The sequence below is a fragment of the Anopheles marshallii genome, chromosome 2 (genome assembly GCF_943734725.1).
Source record: "Anopheles marshallii chromosome 2, idAnoMarsDA_429_01, whole genome shotgun sequence".
NCBI classification, from domain to species: Eukaryota; Metazoa; Arthropoda; class Insecta; order Diptera; family Culicidae; genus Anopheles; species Anopheles marshallii.
Window position 1 is genome coordinate 8,190,624 of NC_071326.1, and position 17,136 is coordinate 8,207,759.

At 45.7% G+C, this 17,136-nt stretch overlaps 4 protein-coding genes across 4 annotated transcripts; 2 read left to right on the forward strand and 2 right to left on the reverse strand.

Annotated features, from left to right (window-relative positions):
• Window positions 1-169: 169 nt before the first annotated feature.
• On the reverse strand, window positions 170-739 carry LOC128707906 (39S ribosomal protein L51, mitochondrial). Its single transcript, XM_053802863.1, has 2 exons — window positions 537-739; window positions 170-458 (listed from the first exon to the last, which is right to left on the reverse strand). Exons 1-2 carry the CDS (start codon window positions 737-739, stop codon window positions 170-172), a joined length of 492 nt encoding a protein of 163 aa, XP_053658838.1.
• Window positions 740-1,511: 772 nt separating this feature from the next.
• On the forward strand, window positions 1,512-7,106 carry LOC128719664 (importin-5). Its single transcript, XM_053813292.1, has 5 exons — window positions 1,512-1,597; window positions 2,635-5,224; window positions 5,445-5,569; window positions 6,313-6,500; window positions 6,743-7,106. Exons 1-5 carry the CDS (start codon window positions 1,514-1,516, stop codon window positions 7,104-7,106), a joined length of 3,351 nt encoding a protein of 1,116 aa, XP_053669267.1. The 5' UTR covers window positions 1,512-1,513.
• Window positions 7,107-10,079: 2,973 nt separating this feature from the next.
• On the forward strand, window positions 10,080-11,153 carry LOC128709469 (40S ribosomal protein S2). The gene is made up of 2 exons (XM_053804468.1): window positions 10,080-10,589; window positions 10,842-11,153. The coding sequence occupies exons 1-2, from the start codon at window positions 10,080-10,082 to the stop codon at window positions 11,151-11,153; spliced, it is 822 nt and encodes a 273-aa protein (XP_053660443.1).
• A 537-nt stretch (window positions 11,154-11,690) lies between these two features.
• LOC128707170 (uncharacterized) lies at window positions 11,691-15,272 on the reverse strand. The gene is made up of 5 exons (XM_053802118.1): window positions 14,911-15,272; window positions 12,658-12,820; window positions 12,286-12,585; window positions 11,995-12,211; window positions 11,691-11,908 (listed from the first exon to the last, which is right to left on the reverse strand). The coding sequence occupies exons 1-5, from the start codon at window positions 15,270-15,272 to the stop codon at window positions 11,691-11,693; spliced, it is 1,260 nt and encodes a 419-aa protein (XP_053658093.1).
• Window positions 15,273-17,136: the final 1,864 nt, after the last annotated feature.

The window sequence follows — 17,136 nt, forward strand, 5'->3', positions numbered from 1 at the left end:
ATTAGAATCCTCAAATAGGATGACACCAACCGGTTACATGTTACATTTACTAAAACAATTAAAGAGTTTATTTTTTTAATAAAAGAATCGCAATTGGATGTATCCAATGGGAAAAACATTTGTTTTTATTTAGATTCTATAAAGTGTTTTTACTAGCATGATTAACAATCTAAACGTTCGAAAATCCTGTTTTAGTTTTACGGTTTAAGAAACGGTACAGATATGAGATACGTTTCTCCATATCTCTCCATTTCGTAGGTCTGGCGATTGGGTAGATGGTTTGACTGAGCATTTTCCGTTTTCGCAGCAGCACCTGGTACTCATTTCCGGACACACCGCGAAGCCAGGACGGTACCGAGTACAGAACGCGAGTGGGATGAAGCCGGTCATTGCCAAGAATGTCGATATAATCATTCTGTCCAAATAGTGCTCGCTTTTCGCACCAAGCGTTTTTGGGTCTGGAAAGAAAATCGAACAATTTTGTGCCACTGTAGATTTACTGACTTGCCAGTTCGCTAAGAATTAATCACACATACTTATAGTCGGGCATTGGTAACTTTTGACCATTGTCCAGATGCGGCAGGAGCCCTCGTTGCAATATTTTGTCCTCATAACCGTACCGTCTCACCAGCGGACCACGGGCTACCTTGTCCGCGTGATATCTGTACCGGACGGTGGTAACTTGCGGTTTCCAAAGTACCCGGACGATCGACGTAAGTATGCTACCGGTGAATGCCATATTGAAACTGTATCCCGGCAAAGAAGCGAGTTTTTATCGTTTTCCAATTGTTAGTAGTAAAGGTTTTCCCAAAATTTGTTATGAACGATTCACGATATTTTTGTAAAATAGAAAAGAAAAACAGTACAAATGTCACATTCCTATGGTTTGACATTGCCTTTGCCAGGTTTCTACATTGTGGGATATACTTTTGCATAAAATTCAAACAGCTCCTCTTTTCAACTGTTTATGAACAATAGGACGTGAAGTGAATTGAAAACTTGCTACAATCATATTTGTAGCCAATGTGTGCGTTTTATTTGAACAGTCACTGTACGAAAGGCAGCAATCTGTACAAACGTACCGGTCTTTTGACAGCCCGCAAACCTCATTTTGAAAACAACAAACAGGGCTGACAACTTAAAAGCCGTACGAGCATGAGCCAAAAATGCGCGTTTCTTCTTCCTCCCCGAACGGTGCGCGCTCTTTTCGCAGCTGTCTCGTTTTAGCTCCTCGTGGACACGCGCTAGTCGAAGAAAATTGTAGCGCATGTAGTGAAAGGAATTACACTGGTGGAACTCGTAAAAAACGTGCTACGTGAAACTTGCAAACACGCCGTAAAGTTGTTCGCTAGCGGCGCAGTGCAGTGATAAACGGCCATCCACTGTTTCGGAAGAGGCCAGCAAGGGAGCGACTGCGAAAATCGCCCGTGTTACAAGCAAGGCGCCAGCATCCACGCTAGCAGCGTTGAAGCATTGCTGTCCCCAGGGAGTGTAGCGGATAGATGCGAAAATAATGGCTGCAGGAGATCAGGACCAGTTTCAGCAGCTGATGGGCTCGCTCCTGTCTACGGACAATGAAGTTCGTACGCAGGCAGAGGTACGTAGCTGAGTCGCAACCGGTCCCAAGGTCGGCGACTGTCTACTACGGCACGAATTTTCTCACCACTGAGTACCGCCCGCGCACTCATACATTGGTGCGGCGGTGTGCTTCCGGTTCCTGTTTTCTGTCGTCGGGCAATCGATGTGTGTTGAATTAGAATCCGCGTCACCGCATGCTATGAAAAGCACCGATTTTCATGCTCACCTGTGACGCGTATGATTGCCATGATAACAACGCAAATGACTCATCCCCTTCTCCGGTGCTTCTTGTTTGTGCCACGAACGCGTAGAACGCATTTTTATTGACAATAGTGTCCATAAAGGGTCTAGAATTGAAACAGACACAGGGGCAAGTGAATGGAATAGAAGGGGGGTATCAGTATTATTATTTTGGTCATACGACGGGCGTGACCTTCCGGTGAACGAATCACATTTGCATAGCTGGTAACGTCCCATCCGCACACCCATTTCGCGTGATGAGCTAAACGGCAAGCAGGAAGATAAGAAACCGTAAGCAGTGGAAGCAGTGCAACACAGCAGAAAACCGTGCGTATTCACCAGCATGTGCTTTTTTGGGAGTTGCTACACAACCATGCCTGCAATCGTACCTACGGTTGCTAGATCGTTGTGTTGGTGGGTTTTCTTGACCAACGCGAAGCGTATATCTCGTGCGGGTTGTCTCGCAATGTTGGTTACGCTGGGTGGAACGGTGCTTAGCGGAGCATATTTGACGTTGCTAGTGATGTACAATGTCAATTTACGTCTACCTCGCCAGAAAGTCGCATTTTATCGATTTTACAGCGCTGTTTGGCTGTGACCGATGTCACCTTTGCAACATTTTTTGTGTGTTTTTTATTTACCTTTACCGGTCTAACGAAACTGCATTTTTCTACTTTCTTTGCACGTGCGCTCAACAAATCGCTGGCAAAAACAAACACAACAATGCTGGATGGATGTCGCCGGTGTTGCTGTTGGTCTGCGCGTGGAAAACCAATGAAACCAATATAAACCCGATACTGCCTTGCACATTCGCAGGAGGTGTACAATGGATTGCCATGTGAAACAAAGGTTCCGCACCTGCTCGGCACGATACAGAACCCCCAGATAGCGGAAGATGCCCGGATGCTAGCGGCGGTCTTGCTGCGACGATTGTTTTCATCTGAGTTTCACGAATTTTACGAACCCCTTCCACCGGAAGCGAAGGAACCGCTGAAGCAACAGATCCTTCTGACGCTGCAGCAGAATGAGTCGGGCAGTATGCGACGAAAGATCTGCGAGATGGTGGCTGAGGTCGCACGATGCATGATCGACGACGACGGTAACAACGAATGGCCGGAGTTTTTGCAGTTCCTGTTTCACTGTCACAACAGTTCGAACGTGCAGCTGCAGGAAGCCGCCCTGCGCATATTCGCATCCGTGCCAGGCATCTTCGGCAACCAGCAGGCGCAACATTTGCCGCTGATCAAGCAAATGTTTATCAAATATCTGGAGCCGACCTCCGATCAGGAGGTTCGATTCCAGGCCGTCCGCGCGTACGGTGCGTTTGTGCTGTTGCACGACAAAGAGGAGGACGTGAAGCGTCAGTTTGCCGATCTGCTGCCGCAGGTGATTATGATCACGGCCGAAAGTATCGAGCTGGGCGATCCGCAGAATTTGATGCAGCTGCTGATCGACATGGCCGAAGGTGTGCCAAAGTTCTTCCGTCCGCAGCTGGAACCCATCTTCGAGCTCTGTATGAAAGTGTTCAGTACGGTGGACATGGAGGACAACCTGCGCCATCTGGCTCTGGAGATGATGGTGTCGCTGGCGGAAAATGCTTCGGCCATGGTGCGTAAACGGGCGGAAAAGTACGTCGCCGCACTGGTACCACTGATCCTGCAAATGATGACCGACCTGGAGGACGACGACGAGTGGTCGGTGTCGGACAAGATCACGGAGGACGACACGAGCGACAACAACGTTATCGCCGAGTCGGCCCTGGACCGATTGGCCTGTGGGCTCGGAGGCAAAACGATTCTGCCGCACATCGTAAACAACATTCCAAACATGCTGCTCAGCCCGGACTGGAAGCAACGGCATGCCGCCCTGATGGCCATTTCGGCTGCGGGCGAGGGTTGCCAGAAGCAGATGGAGGCGATGCTGGAGAACATTATGCAGGGCGTGCTGAAGTATCTGGTCGATCCTCATCCGCGCGTACGGTATGCGGCTTGTAACGCAATCGGCCAGATGTCAACCGACTTTGCGCCCATTTTCGAGAAAAAGTTCCACGAACAGGTCATACCGGGGTTGCTGAATCTACTCGACGATGTGGAAAATCCGCGCGTCCAGGCGCATGCCGGTGCAGCTCTGGTTAACTTCAGCGAGGACTGTCCGAAAAACATTCTGACGCGCTACCTGGACGCGATTATGGCCAAGCTCGAAATGATTCTGACCACCAAGTTTAAGGAGCTGGTCGAGAAGGGTACAAAGCTGGTGCTAGAACAGGTAGTGACGACCATTGCATCGGTAGCGGACACCACGGAGAAGGACTTCGTAGTGTACTACGACCGGTTGATGCCATCGCTGAAGTACATCATTAAAAACGGTGACACGGAAGAGCTAAAGCTGTTGCGCGGCAAAACGATCGAGTGCGTCAGCTTGATTGGTTTGGCAGTTGGTGCAGAAAAATTCTTGTCGGACGCATCGGATGTGATGGATATGCTGTTGAAGACACACACCGAGGGTGATCTGCCGGATGACGACCCGCAAACTTCCTACCTGATATCGGCCTGGGCACGCATCTGCAAAATTTTGGGCAAGCAGTTCGAACAATTCTTGCCGCTCGTGATGGGACCGGTTATGCGGACAGCATCTATGAAGCCGGAGGTAGCGCTGCTGGACAACGACGAGATGCAGGGTGTTGAGAACGATAGCAACTGGCAGTTTGTGAATCTGGGCGAGCAGCAAAACTTTGTCATCCGTACGGCCGGACTGGAGGACAAGGCGTCCGCCTGCGAGATGCTGGTGTGTTACGCACGCGAGTTGAAGGATGGCTTTGCCAACTACGCCGAAGAAGTCGTCCGGTTGATGGTACCGATGTTGAAGTTCTACTTCCACGATGGTGTACGAACAGCGGCCGCTGAATCACTCCCCTACCTGCTGGACTGCGCCAAGATCAAGGGACCGAACTATCTCGAGGGCATGTGGTTGTACATCTGTCCGGAGCTGCTGAAGGCGATCGATTCCGAACCGGAAGCAGACGTACTGACTGAGCTGCTGCATTCGCTGGCGCGCTGTATCGAGACGCTCGGCGCCGCCTGTCTATCGAACGAAGCAATGGAGGAAGTGCTAAAGATCATCGACAAGTTCATGAAGCAACACTTTGAGAAGGAGGAAAAGCGTGCCCAGGCGCGGAAGGAGGAAGACTACGATGATGGTGTCGAGGAGCAGCTCGCCGAAGAAGACGATGCGGACATTTATCTGTTGTCGCGTATCTCTGACATTATCCATTCGCTGTTCGTCACGTACAAGGATGCGTTCCTGCCGTCGTTCCAGCGCGTGGTGCCACACTTTGTTAAGCTGTTACAGGCATCAAACCCGTGGGCCGATCGACAATGGGGATTGTGCATATTCGACGATCTGATCGGTAAGTTTTGTTGGCTGGGTATCTTTCATAATGGATCGTAAAAACTGTTTACGCTGATACCAACATGATGTAAACCTTTTCATACGTATGATATATCTTTGATTAATTATTACATATGGCTTAACCTTTTCTGACGATTACGCGTTACGCATATTATTTATACGACTTAATGGAAGGGATTAAGCACTAACCTTTGTTTTGGTTTTCTTCGCGAGTACAGAATACACCGGTCCATTGTGCGTTCAATATCAACCCTATTTCCTGCAGCCCATGTTGGAGTATATTAAGGATGAACAACCGGAAGTACGGCAGGCAGCTGTCTATGGGTGTGGTGTGCTTGGACAGGTGAGAATTTTATTAATTTTTTTATTACGTATTCCCCCAGCTGGCTGAAAGTCAAAATGTATTGTTCAATATGAGGTATTAAAACAAGTCATTAGATCAAGAATTAAGGGAACAATTATTTTTGACTGCTCGGGTTCGTTTCAATCACATTCTTACAACCACAATCAACATTCACATTTCGTATTAACTACGAAACTTTTTCCATTCTATTCTTTAGTACAAACTAAAAATATTCAAAAATAATAAAACATCATCCGACTAATTGAAGATTCTAATTAACATCTAAACACCAATAGAAAGGCGTATCAATTTTGATAGTTCTTGCGAAACAGGATCGTTCGAGAAAGGTTAAATTATTTAACGTTTAATTCACAGTGGTCAATTTCATTTATATTAGCACCTTCTCCTCCTCCGCCACCATTCGTAAATAAGTCTTTTGATCGTTGCACTCACCCTATCTGCTGACGCAAATAGCAAGGAATGTCACAAAGTATAGTCCATAATTTAAAAAAAAAACCATGACAAAAAGTTGCTTAAGCGAAAAATGTTGGGCAGTGTAACGGAAGGCCTTCCAAAAAATGAAGAATAAGAAATGCATCTTTGCAGCAAGGAAATAAATAATATTATTGATTTTCGGTTGGTTGGCTACATGCCGAGCTAGATGAAATGCACGTGCCGACGATTTCTCAACGGTTCTTTTTTTTCTTTTCTTTATTCGCTCTATTGTACCACACAATTCACAGTTCGGTGGTGAACAGTTCGCCGTTACCTGTGCTCAGGCCATCTCTCTGTTGGTGGAAGTTATCATGGCCCCCGACAGTCGTGAACCGGAGAATGTGAACCCAACGGAAAATGCCATCTCAGCCGTGACAAAGATATTGAAGTATAACAACACAGCGATCCCCAATCGGGACGAAATCATTGCACTATGGTGAGTTTGACGCCGGCAGCTCATTGAGTTGTTGAGTTGATAGGAAGTTGGTATGTTTCATTTGCTATTATGATGAGAAAGGATAGACAAATGTCTTACCAGATACATCTGGATGGGGAGCAAGTTTCCTTATGGCTTAACCTTTTCTGACGCTACAATTACATGCGTGATCGCGATCGCGATCGCCTAATGTCCCCCTGGTTTCGTTCGTACGGTATGCTAATGATTGTATTCCTTCACAGGTTCACCTGGTTGCCGGTAGGTGAAGACGAAGACGAGGCCGTGTACGTATACGGTTATCTGTGCGATCTGATTCAAGCGAACCATCCTGTCATACTCGGCGAAAACAACGTAAACCTACCACGCATCGTATCGATCATTGCGTCCTGTTTCTATCGAGAAGCAGTAACCGTGCCGCACCCCGAAGCCGAACGGATGCTCTCGATCGTGAAGCAGATCGAAGGTAATCCGGACCTATTCCAGGCATGCATTAACACACTGTCGGCTGAACAGAAGGCGGCCCTCGAAGGTGCTTACCGGGCGGCAGCAGAAGCGACAGCGGCGGCCGCGGCAGCTGCAGCATCCGCTGCCGGTGTGACGCAGTAAATCAACAGCAAGCCAGGATGTTGCTGTTCGTTCCTCTCTTCCTTTTTCCTTACTTTCCTTTGAATTCGTTTCCGCATGTGAAACCCGCAGCTTTATCACGTAATTTGCAATGTATTGCAGTTATATTTGCTTCATCTACCTTCTTTTTCATCATCATCACATACACACAGCCGTGTGTGTGTTTGCACATGTAATCGTCCAGGCACATCAAACTCAGCTATAAGATGTAGGAAGCAACACCAGCACCAACATTATGAAAACTTCCCCATGTGAGATTCGTTTGAGAATTAGGATTTTTGAGATTTTGAGAATTAGGTTTTTGATGGACCAGGAACAAAAAATTGCTTGTTGCTTTATGATACAAATCTACTGAGATGAGATGAGTATTAGTTACGTTTTCAAACTTATGCGCTCACATCCATTTTTAATTTGTTCGCAAGAAGGAACGGGATACAAATCGTGATTGTATGTTTTCTTTTTGGTTTTAATTCACGAACAGCGTGTTAGAGATATGTTGAACAAGAACGGTTATGTTTGGTACATTAAACTGGGTCCCCTGCACTTTTGTCAACTGTGGGTTTGTTGAGAGATGTGTTGGCATATATGTTTGTCGAACTCTTCTGTATCGTTTTTTTTTAAATCGTTTGTGATAATGCTGGAACTTCTTAATGCACCTCCAGAGAGTATAAAATACGAACTTTTTTTGTTAGTTCATTGTAAGGTAGGATCGTTTTCGTTGCCTTAAATTCCCTAGAGACTCCCCCAATGTTGGACCAAAGGTGGTGTTCCTCGAGGTTTGCGGCTGTAGCAGTACGAAACTGTAAATAGAAAGAAGTACGAAACGGACACGGGTACGTTTCCGATATTTAACACGACACACACGTTACAAGAGCAGAGGAGTAGAATGAATGGAATAGTTTTGTTGATACTCTTTCCATTTCCTCCACCGCGCGCATGATTGTTGAATTAAACGATCCTGTCGGGACGAGGATTGAGTTACTAATGTGGTTCTAGCGACTGGGAGGTGAATATTTTTGAGCATAGAATAGAATTCGGCACCTTGGGTGCGTTTGTACACGGGGAAAGAAAATCGTATAAGAAGTTGAGCGACCGCTTTGACCGGCTTTGTTGGCAGTTGTATAGTGACCGAAATTTCTGAAAGCTCGCCATCAGTTTTGAACATATTCCACCGGTAAATAAATTCAAACGTAAAACGTTACGTTTTATGATAATATCCCTGGATAAGGCCGAGTCTATCCATAATAATAACATTTCGCTTAGACAGGTATGGTCAGGTATGTCCCTGCCAAATCGTTATGTCAAGAAGATCTGCATCTGAGTGTAATCCTGTTCCTTTAATGAAAGTGAAGGTCAACATTTTGTATTGGTAAACATATTTCAAAGCAAGTCACCAAAAACTGATCAATACTGATTGGGGCACTTACAGAAATTACGATCACCGTATTTTTATGAACCAAATCATCGAAAGCATGGTGGATTTTCTACACTGATATGGTGTTGAAGGGAAAGTATATTTAGTGGGTGTACTTGGGCTTGATCAAGTTGGCCTTAGTTACAGTGAGTACAGCGTATCCTTTTTAGTGAAATATTATTCCGCACACATCACTACGAAACGAGCAAACAGATACTCTTCACCAAGGCAACACTTGCGCGAAACAGTGCACTTTCGCGCACCACGATCCAAAAGTTGGGCCACTGTTGCACCTCCAATAATATATTGCTATTAAACAAAACGAACAGTTTAACGAGAATGATAAGGCATGGCACTTGCTTGGGTATATGCGGTGAAGAAAAGAGGGTTTCTTGCACAGCGGGAACAGTGTTTGATTTATAGTGAAACCTATGGAATAGTATCCTAAAAATTATATTCTCAAGCATTATTATTGGAAGTATGTCGCAATGAGACGGGAAATATATTCTAATTAATCGAGAGCACAATATTCCCAAAATCATTAATATTCCCAGCATCCGAAATGCATATCTGCACGCGTTGGAGTGCGTTCAGACACATAACTTAAGATATTAGAACTATTCAGAAATTAGCAAATAGGCAAAGTTTGTAAATTAATCATAAATTATACAATGTAAACATCGTTAAAAAGCTCAAAAGCGGTCAAAGCTTATCGCTATTTTACTATTCAAGCTTTGAATTTTTTAATATACGAACAGGCCTCTTGATAAAAAAGTGTAGGTAGGCCAAAATGGAATACTGGTATTTTTGAACAGATGCACTACGTTGTTTGATCATTTTTCTGATACAATTACTTTCTTGACTCGTTATGTGTTCAAATGCTTGGCGTACCAAAGCAAGCTGAAACTTTCTTGCTACTTCCAATATCTTTCCTCCATTCAAGTATGCCTGTTTTGTGACGTCACACTATTGTATGTTCCATCGTGTGCATGAACGAGACAACACGCGCAAGAATAGATCTCTCGTGGGTTCGACCTTGGAAATGGAATCTTGATCAAGGGTGTTGCTCCATCGACTCGTTCATTCGGGTCACCGTAACAACACATTCAACACCAGGAAAAAGTAAGTTCCCTTGAATATTCTCTCTAGGCACCACGAAATAGTTGGCCTCAATTTAGACTTCCAGCTGTGAATTTTTCTTGAAGCGCTTTACCTTTTTTCACAAAGCCCTTGCTTACGTGATGGAAAAGTCGTGCCTTGGGCGTTTTAAGCTGCGACGCGTTTCACGAAATCGATAAGCGTACCGGAACGCCATATTGGCACGCCACGTGGTTTTTATTGGCATCGTGTTCACGCTGTTTGTGACGCTTATTTGTACGAAATTTTATTGGAAATGCAGCAAGGGAACCTTTTGGGTTGTACGGGTAATAAGTTTTCTGAGATTCTTGTACCAGAATGGCAGGCAAACTGCACTGCATGGCATAGTTTCCTACATAACCTCAAACTCGTGTCTGACATTGCGTTCTCTTCTCCCGAACAGCATGGCGGACGCTGCTCCAGCCCGTGGTGGATTTAGAGGAGGATTCGGCTCGCGCGGCGGTGCCCGTGGTGGTCGTGGTGGACGCGGTCGCGGACGTGGACGTGGCCGTGGACGCGGTGGTAAGGAAGACTCGAAGGAATGGGTGCCGGTAACGAAGTTGGGCCGTCTGGTGAAGGATGGCAAGATTCGTACGCTGGAAGAAATCTACCTGTACTCGCTCCCGATCAAAGAGTTTGAGATCATCGATTTCTTCCTGAACCGTCTGCTGAAGGATGAGGTGCTGAAGATCATGCCCGTCCAAAAGCAGACCCGTGCCGGTCAGCGTACCCGCTTCAAGGCGTTCGTCGCCATCGGTGACAGCAACGGTCACATCGGTCTCGGTGTGAAGTGCAGCAAGGAAGTGGCCACCGCCATCCGTGGTGCCATCATCCTGGCCAAGCTGTCGGTCGTCCCGGTGCGTCGTGGCTACTGGGGTAACAAGATCGGTCGCCCGCATACCGTACCCTGCAAGGTAAGTTGTTCAGATGTGTGGCGTGGAAGGGAAGCTATCGGGGAAACGAGTAGGAAGTGTTCTAATGATGAAGAAACTCAACTCTTATGCGGTTTTCACGGATCTCAGCAGGCTCCGCGCCGCTGATATGACGGTTTATAAGCGTCTGAAGGAACTTTCTGTTCGATAAACTCTCCCGGTACCCGCTAGTAGTGTTCGAAAAGCCATTTTTTTAAATCAAATATCATTTTCCGGTTTATTGTTATCTTACAGGTTAGCGGTAAATGTGGTTCCGTTCTGGTGCGTCTGATCCCAGCTCCTCGCGGTACCGGCATTGTATCTGCCCCGGTTCCGAAGAAGCTGCTGCAGATGGCTGGTATAGATGATTGCTATACCACCACCCGTGGTTCCACGACAACGCTTGGTAACTTCGCGAAGGCCACGTACGCAGCCATTGCCAAGACGTACGCTTTCCTGACGCCGGACTTGTGGAAGGATCTGCCGCTGAACAAGACGCCGTACCAGGAGTTCGCCGACTTCCTCGACAAAACAAACAAGAGCGCTCAGCGCGTCATCGAAATGTAAGGCTCATACCTGCATCTTGATAAACAAGCGCATCGCCAATCGCTGTCCAACTCTTCAGTTGCAGTGATGCTGAAGGAACAATAAAAAACTATTCGTTTCGGTAACGTAACGATGAAAAATGTGGCGCTATAGAGTTATTTATCGAAGAAAGTAGTTAAGCTATCTTCTGGTGCGGACAATCGGAAGATGACATTAAATGTAAGCATTGTTCCGGAACATGGATGGTTGGTTTTGAGCTAGCCGCCAATATCCATGTCTAATTCCTACAACCTTTGCGGCTTTTCTACAGCTAATGTAGTGAAAATACTAATACTGGTTTAATGCTGGCACAATTTTTTATTGGTTTATTTCATAACGACTCTTGAACGATTTGGCATGCATGGCATCCATCCGTGTACTGTCTTACGATGAGCGAAATATATAACACTTACATTAATGTGAATCCTTCAGAATGTTCTCTTCCCAACAGAGTAAATGGTGTAGTAACGGTTATACAGAGGAAATAACACGAAAGATATGCACGATTCACCGCTGTAATCATTCCAGATCTATCATGCCTTTGTTTGCGAACTTCGGTAAATTTTTCGTAATGTATGCAACATAGACTGGTGTCAGGAAGCACTGCCGGAAACTCTCCGTCATTTTTTCAATGTCAGCAAAATCCATTTCAAACCCTTCGCCTTCCTTTGGCATTTCCATGATGTCGTTTATATCTACGCACATAAACGGCACGAAGGTAGCCGCGAGCAGGAACTCTACGGAAAGAAAGCAGCAAAAACGGGACCACATATTGAGCCAAAGGATTGACAGGTAAGTTGGTTTTCCGACGACATATTCTTACCCAAATGTCCACATTTTAATATTTCCAAATTGATCTCCAGCAGTGTGGGAAACTTGCGAAGATATCCAAACTTTGTCAGGCATACGATCAGTTCCTCGTGATAGAAACAAATCAATTCGTCGCGGTACTGCTCGCGGGTATCGATTGAAACCGAATTGTACATGGCGTAGATAAGATCGATCGCCGGTGTTCCCCAAACGCTGAGTTGGAAATCGAGCTAAAAATCAGGAAGAATACCGATCATTACTGCTTTCACGAGACACGTGCATCGGGAACACGTCCTTCACTCACCAGCATAATATCGTCGAGCTTGCCTTCCTCGGTACGTTTGAACATCATGTTTTTGTAGTGACAATCGCCATGGTTGAGCACGTGGACGTACGACGTTGGATCGTAGCTGTAGATGGCGGACGCACGCTTAAATATTTTCTCCTTCACGTTCGCTATTCTTTCGGAGTACTGCTCGAGTCCGGGCAGTTCAGTTGCAATCGAAGACAGCAGTGCAACGTTGCTTTGCCACATTTTCAAAAATTGATCATTTTCCTCGAACAGCGTGTAGACGCCTTTGTTGAGCGTTTTCATTTCCGGATGCTTTGGGAAAGGAAGAAAAGAATTGTCTTATTTTTGGTGCTGACACGCAGACAGGCGAAGGAGATTTCGAACCGTATCGATAAGGAACATAGATGCAGCATGCCATCGGGCCAGCTTGGCGAAGACGACTTTCGACTCTTCCAAATCCAGCTGCTTAATCTTCATTTCGTAGCCGTTTTTGGTGATGTCTTCGAAAACCATCACCCAGATGGGTTCTTTCTCGTGATACAAAAGCCTGTAGAATTGTTAGAAGTAAACAGTGAGTTATAATGATACCATTCGCCAGTGGAGCATTGCGAGGTTCTAGAGAAGGGAAAGGCGTACTATGAGGTTTACAGTCACAGGGAAATATCAAATCTGGAGCAGAAGACTTGGAATATCCTATGCTTTGTTGAAAGAGTAATTCAATTGAAGCTACAGCTCCAAATCTATAGAACTTAAAATAATACCACTGAATATGCTGAATGAAGACTGTACAATATGCTCAGAAGGGAGTTCGATTAACCTAGGATTGCGCAATGAGACTCGCCAGACATCAGTTGACTGGTCATGCCACTAGAATGATACCAGAAAACCCAGTCCATAAAGTAGCTTAGGCCGTCTACGTGGACACAGGAGATGCTGTAGGCTCGTAATGTAAGGATCTTCTTTATCGGAAAATCAACCTCAATAGGTCTTGGTCTGCCATTTCTGGCTTTCTGTGACTTTATTTACCCGTAGCTGGATAGTCAGCTCTGCGTTCGGGGTAGGTAGGTATTGAAAGTATACGTTGTTCAAAGTCTGTCCAACATTTCTGTTTAAAGTCTGTCCAAAATGGTGGAATCAGAAGAAAGATGTAGCAAATTTAATTTTGAAGTCAATCAATTGGAGTATGGTTAGGATATGTAGATCTCTCTATCTAACCTGTTCCTTCACGAAATAAGAAGTTTCAAAATATTTCCAGATCAAACTCAGGAGCGAAATACAAAACCTCAGCCATTCTGGCGTACGTATGTTATACAAACAGTTTCATTTGAACGAAGCGCACGATGCATCGCCCTGTTAAAAAGTAATGCGCTCTGCAAGCGATAGATTACATTGTCAAGGCTACTATCACGATCATGAGTTACATTGCGTCACCGCGGTTAATTAGTGCCGGCTCTTCCTTCAAACAATTTGCGGTTTGAGTAATCTAGCCGTCGTTCAATCGCTTTACTTCATTTCTGTGTCCAACTGAACAGGAATGCGGTTTCGGTACGTGTGCAGTATGTGCATCGAGTTAATTTTTCACCAATGCAGCCGCCCTGTAGCAAACACCAACGTGGGATAAAACCTTTTTTTCATTTCAAGGGCACTCTGTAATAGGTTGGATGAAGTAGTGGGCAACTGAAACACACGCGTTTATAGTATGGCGATCATCATCATCATCATCGGCAGTATGCAAATGATTTGGTGTACGTTTAAACAAGGCAGAGCAATTAATATTCGTGGGCAGCACGCAAGAGTTTAGATTTTTTAGATTGACAGTTAGTTGTGACTGGTAGTAGTGTTGGGTGAATCTGAATCAGATTCATGAATCTTAATGAATCTTTGAACTGAATGAATGAATCTGAATCTCCCGGATCATCAGTTGCCAACTACCATTCCGCTTACGGCCTTCAAGGAGCCACTATTCTCCGGAATCATAAATATCTTGAGAGTCAATTTCTGAATTTAATGACTCCTCCACTAAAGGATGATTCTTCTCAAAAGATTCATTGCGCGCAACACCAAGTGAAGCAACTGAACTCCCTATGGGAATTCCCGGTTATGGAGAGTCCTTCGGAGTAACTGCCTCCAAACATCTTTGTCGTGTATCAATTCCAAGGACTTACAATCTTCACCTTCAAAGTGAAGTTTCACAAAAAGTATCAATCAAAACACTTAATTTAAGCTATTTACTTTATTCATAAAACAGTAAGCTAATTTTAGACCATTCTGGTCACATTCAAAAAGCTGCTCAAAGCCGAGACACGTGAGAGACACTTATCAAGTCGCTCAATATTTGTACAATCAAACCTATCCAGTACTGCCATTCCCATGGTCTATCAGCACGTTAAGATAATGGACCGGCAGCCAACGATCAAAGATGGCTCGTGCCCGTGTTTTGGAAATTGCTGCGATAAATGTCACCAACCAGACGTAATAAACTTATTCAGGCACCTTTTGTCATTGTGCCACGCGCGCAAGTCCTATCTTATCAGTCACAACAGAGAAGTACCCTAGTTGCTGTGATGCTGACAAGATCACACCGGACATATGACCCAGCAGAATTCACTTTGCCTTCCTTGCGGGGCCGAAACTTACCTCGCTCCAAGTACGGTATGGTCACCGACGGACTGCAACAGCTGATGCATCGCCGGAACAATCGTGTTGTACATGAGCGTTTCCGTCTCGAACACGTACCCATCCTTCAGGATGTCCTTCTTCAGCCCGTCCTCCGCCGGGAGCGTCTTCACGATCAGTGACACCTCATCGGCCGATCGGCTGTGGCGTACGATCGCCCGAAAGATCACGCTCGCAAAATGGTCGCCCGGTTTGGTGCCGGGCACGATGCGGAAATCCTCCACCGCGAGTGTACTGTCCCGTGCCGAGTGACGCAACACCTTCTCGAAGAAGCTCCGATCCATCCAGCTCGGCGCTTGCATTTCGTCCTTGTTGAACGCCATTCTACCGACGCTTCTTTGCCCGGAGCACTGCTAACACACAAACCGGTAGCACTTTGTTTCGCTGGGGACGCGATTTAAATTTGTCCACGCAGGGTGCGAAGTGCCGTTTAAACCGTTATGCTTGACTGTCGGTGCGAAACTGATCGACTGCTGCGCAGAATCAGTTAGAGGTGCGCAGCGTCGACTGGTGGTGGTGGTAGTAGCATTCAAATCGTACTGCTCACAATCCGAGACCCAAGGGAGCAACAGCAACGGAGACTGAAGACTCTCGCTGCTGGGTAGCGGTGCTGATGTCGCATGGATCGTCGGTTCGCTGATACTGTCGAGAGCTTATTATCTGCGTTTGGCTTTGTGGGGATGTTAGTGGCGCGACGAGAAGAATGGCGGTCAGGGTCGGGGCACGCACCGGAGTGTTTAGATGCTGTTGCCGCTAAACGGTTGGCGGGCATCCGTTAAAGGATGTTGATAGTTACCAGCTAAACACTGTATGGTCGTGTTTGTGTTTTGGCGAAGTTAATAACACCCCAGGCTATTGGATGATGCGTCCAGCAATGGTTGAAGCGGGATTTTCAGCCGCCTATATCTCGTTTTCTTCTCATCATGACGTAGAAGATTTGTTGGGGATAGTTGGAGATACCAGCAAAAGAATAGACGGACATCGGAGAGTCTAATTGCCAGGGTTTGTTCTATGATATGGCGATTCGTTGTTGATCATTAATGGAGAAGTAAATAACTCGTTGGATAGACCATGTGGTTGAGAATTAATTTTGCACCATAGCGTGACTAGGCAAAAGTCAGGAATAGTGAACAGTACCGTACCGATTCGTTTGAATTATGATTGATGGACAGCACTCAGGAAACATCGGGATTGCATACTAATAGACAGAGCAGTATAGTAGCAAACAAAGCCAGCGTGAGCTCACCCTGAACAGTATTTAGACGAGAGCTCGCTCTCGTTAGAACTTAGACGAGTGCTCTCAACATTCTTAAAGCAGCTACTCCTCGCACCAAATGATCGTACGACAAACATTTCTAACCTGCCATAACACCGTAGAACCGAGCTGCAGCAAAAGATTTATTCGTTATGCATTTCCAACTGTTAGTTTGTGTTTCATTTTCATGGATAAACACATCCGCTTCAAGTATTTCAAGCTTCTTCGTCATGAAAGGCAATTGCATCGTAAAATGTACTAAAAAAATCACTCAATTTCCTAACGGCACGCAAGATACTAATAACCGCCCCACGCTCGGTGCCGTGGAACGCGTAGAGAGATAAGGCGCCGGCCATTTGTATAGCTGCCTATGACTCGTTTGCGGGAGGTTTTGCAATTGCGACACGTTAGAACACCAACTGACCCGTTGATCGATTGCACAATTGTGAGATTTTAAACCCCCCGTACCGTCAGCAGTGTTTGCCTTGACCATTTAGACGACGAACGAAGCCGTCACGATCACTTTCCGTTTGCACTTGCACACGTGCGTTTCGGAATCTCTGATTGGCGGTTGGGGAGAGCATGCTAATAATATTTAAGTGACCCATAAAACCAAACAACGTTCCACTATCTTGTGTGTGCGGGGTCATTAGGTGTGATTTGTTGGGTAGGTTTTTTTTTTCTTCTTGACTTTGCTGAACGCAGCTAGGCCAGCATGACTTGCTTTCGTTGAATAAACGAAATGGAATTCACTTGCTTCCTACTACGCAGAATCATCGGAAAGAATTCAGTGTAGTTGAGGTGATCATCGTGGGGTTTTGTTAGCGGGCACAGATTGAATGTGCGGAACGGCGGAAGTAAACGGTTCGGTAGCAATCATAATTGTGTCATCTACAACTGTTGGTCAAGGATGTTTTATGGGGTGAATGAAC

What these genes read in the sequence shown, in the direction of transcription:
- LOC128707906 (XM_053802863.1), bottom strand. Translation starts at nt 739, where the DNA reads ATGGCATTCACCGGTAGCATACTTACGTCGATCGTCCGGGTACTTTGG. An exon ending in TTACCAATGCCCGACTATAA is followed by an intron (nt 459 to 536) that starts GTATGTGTGATT and finishes TTTTCTTTCCAG; the next exon opens with ACCCAAAAACGCTTGGTGCG.
- LOC128719664 (XM_053813292.1), top strand. Translation starts at nt 1,514, where the DNA reads ATGGCTGCAGGAGATCAGGACCAGTTTCAGCAGCTGATGGGCTCGCTC. An exon ending in AAGTTCGTACGCAGGCAGAG is followed by an intron (nt 1,598 to 2,634) that starts GTACGTAGCTGA and finishes GCACATTCGCAG; the next exon opens with GAGGTGTACAATGGATTGCC. An exon ending in GGTGTGGTGTGCTTGGACAG is followed by an intron (nt 5,570 to 6,312) that starts GTGAGAATTTTA and finishes CACAATTCACAG; the next exon opens with TTCGGTGGTGAACAGTTCGC.
- LOC128709469 (XM_053804468.1), top strand. Translation starts at nt 10,080, where the DNA reads ATGGCGGACGCTGCTCCAGCCCGTGGTGGATTTAGAGGAGGATTCGGC. An exon ending in CGCATACCGTACCCTGCAAG is followed by an intron (nt 10,590 to 10,841) that starts GTAAGTTGTTCA and finishes GTTATCTTACAG; the next exon opens with GTTAGCGGTAAATGTGGTTC.
- LOC128707170 (XM_053802118.1), bottom strand. Translation starts at nt 15,272, where the DNA reads ATGGCGTTCAACAAGGACGAAATGCAAGCGCCGAGCTGGATGGATCGG. An exon ending in CTATGTTCCTTATCGATACG is followed by an intron (nt 12,586 to 12,657) that starts GTTCGAAATCTC and finishes CCTTTCCCAAAG; the next exon opens with CATCCGGAAATGAAAACGCT. An exon ending in AGCTCGACGATATTATGCTG is followed by an intron (nt 12,212 to 12,285) that starts GTGAGTGAAGGA and finishes CCTGATTTTTAG; the next exon opens with CTCGATTTCCAACTCAGCGT.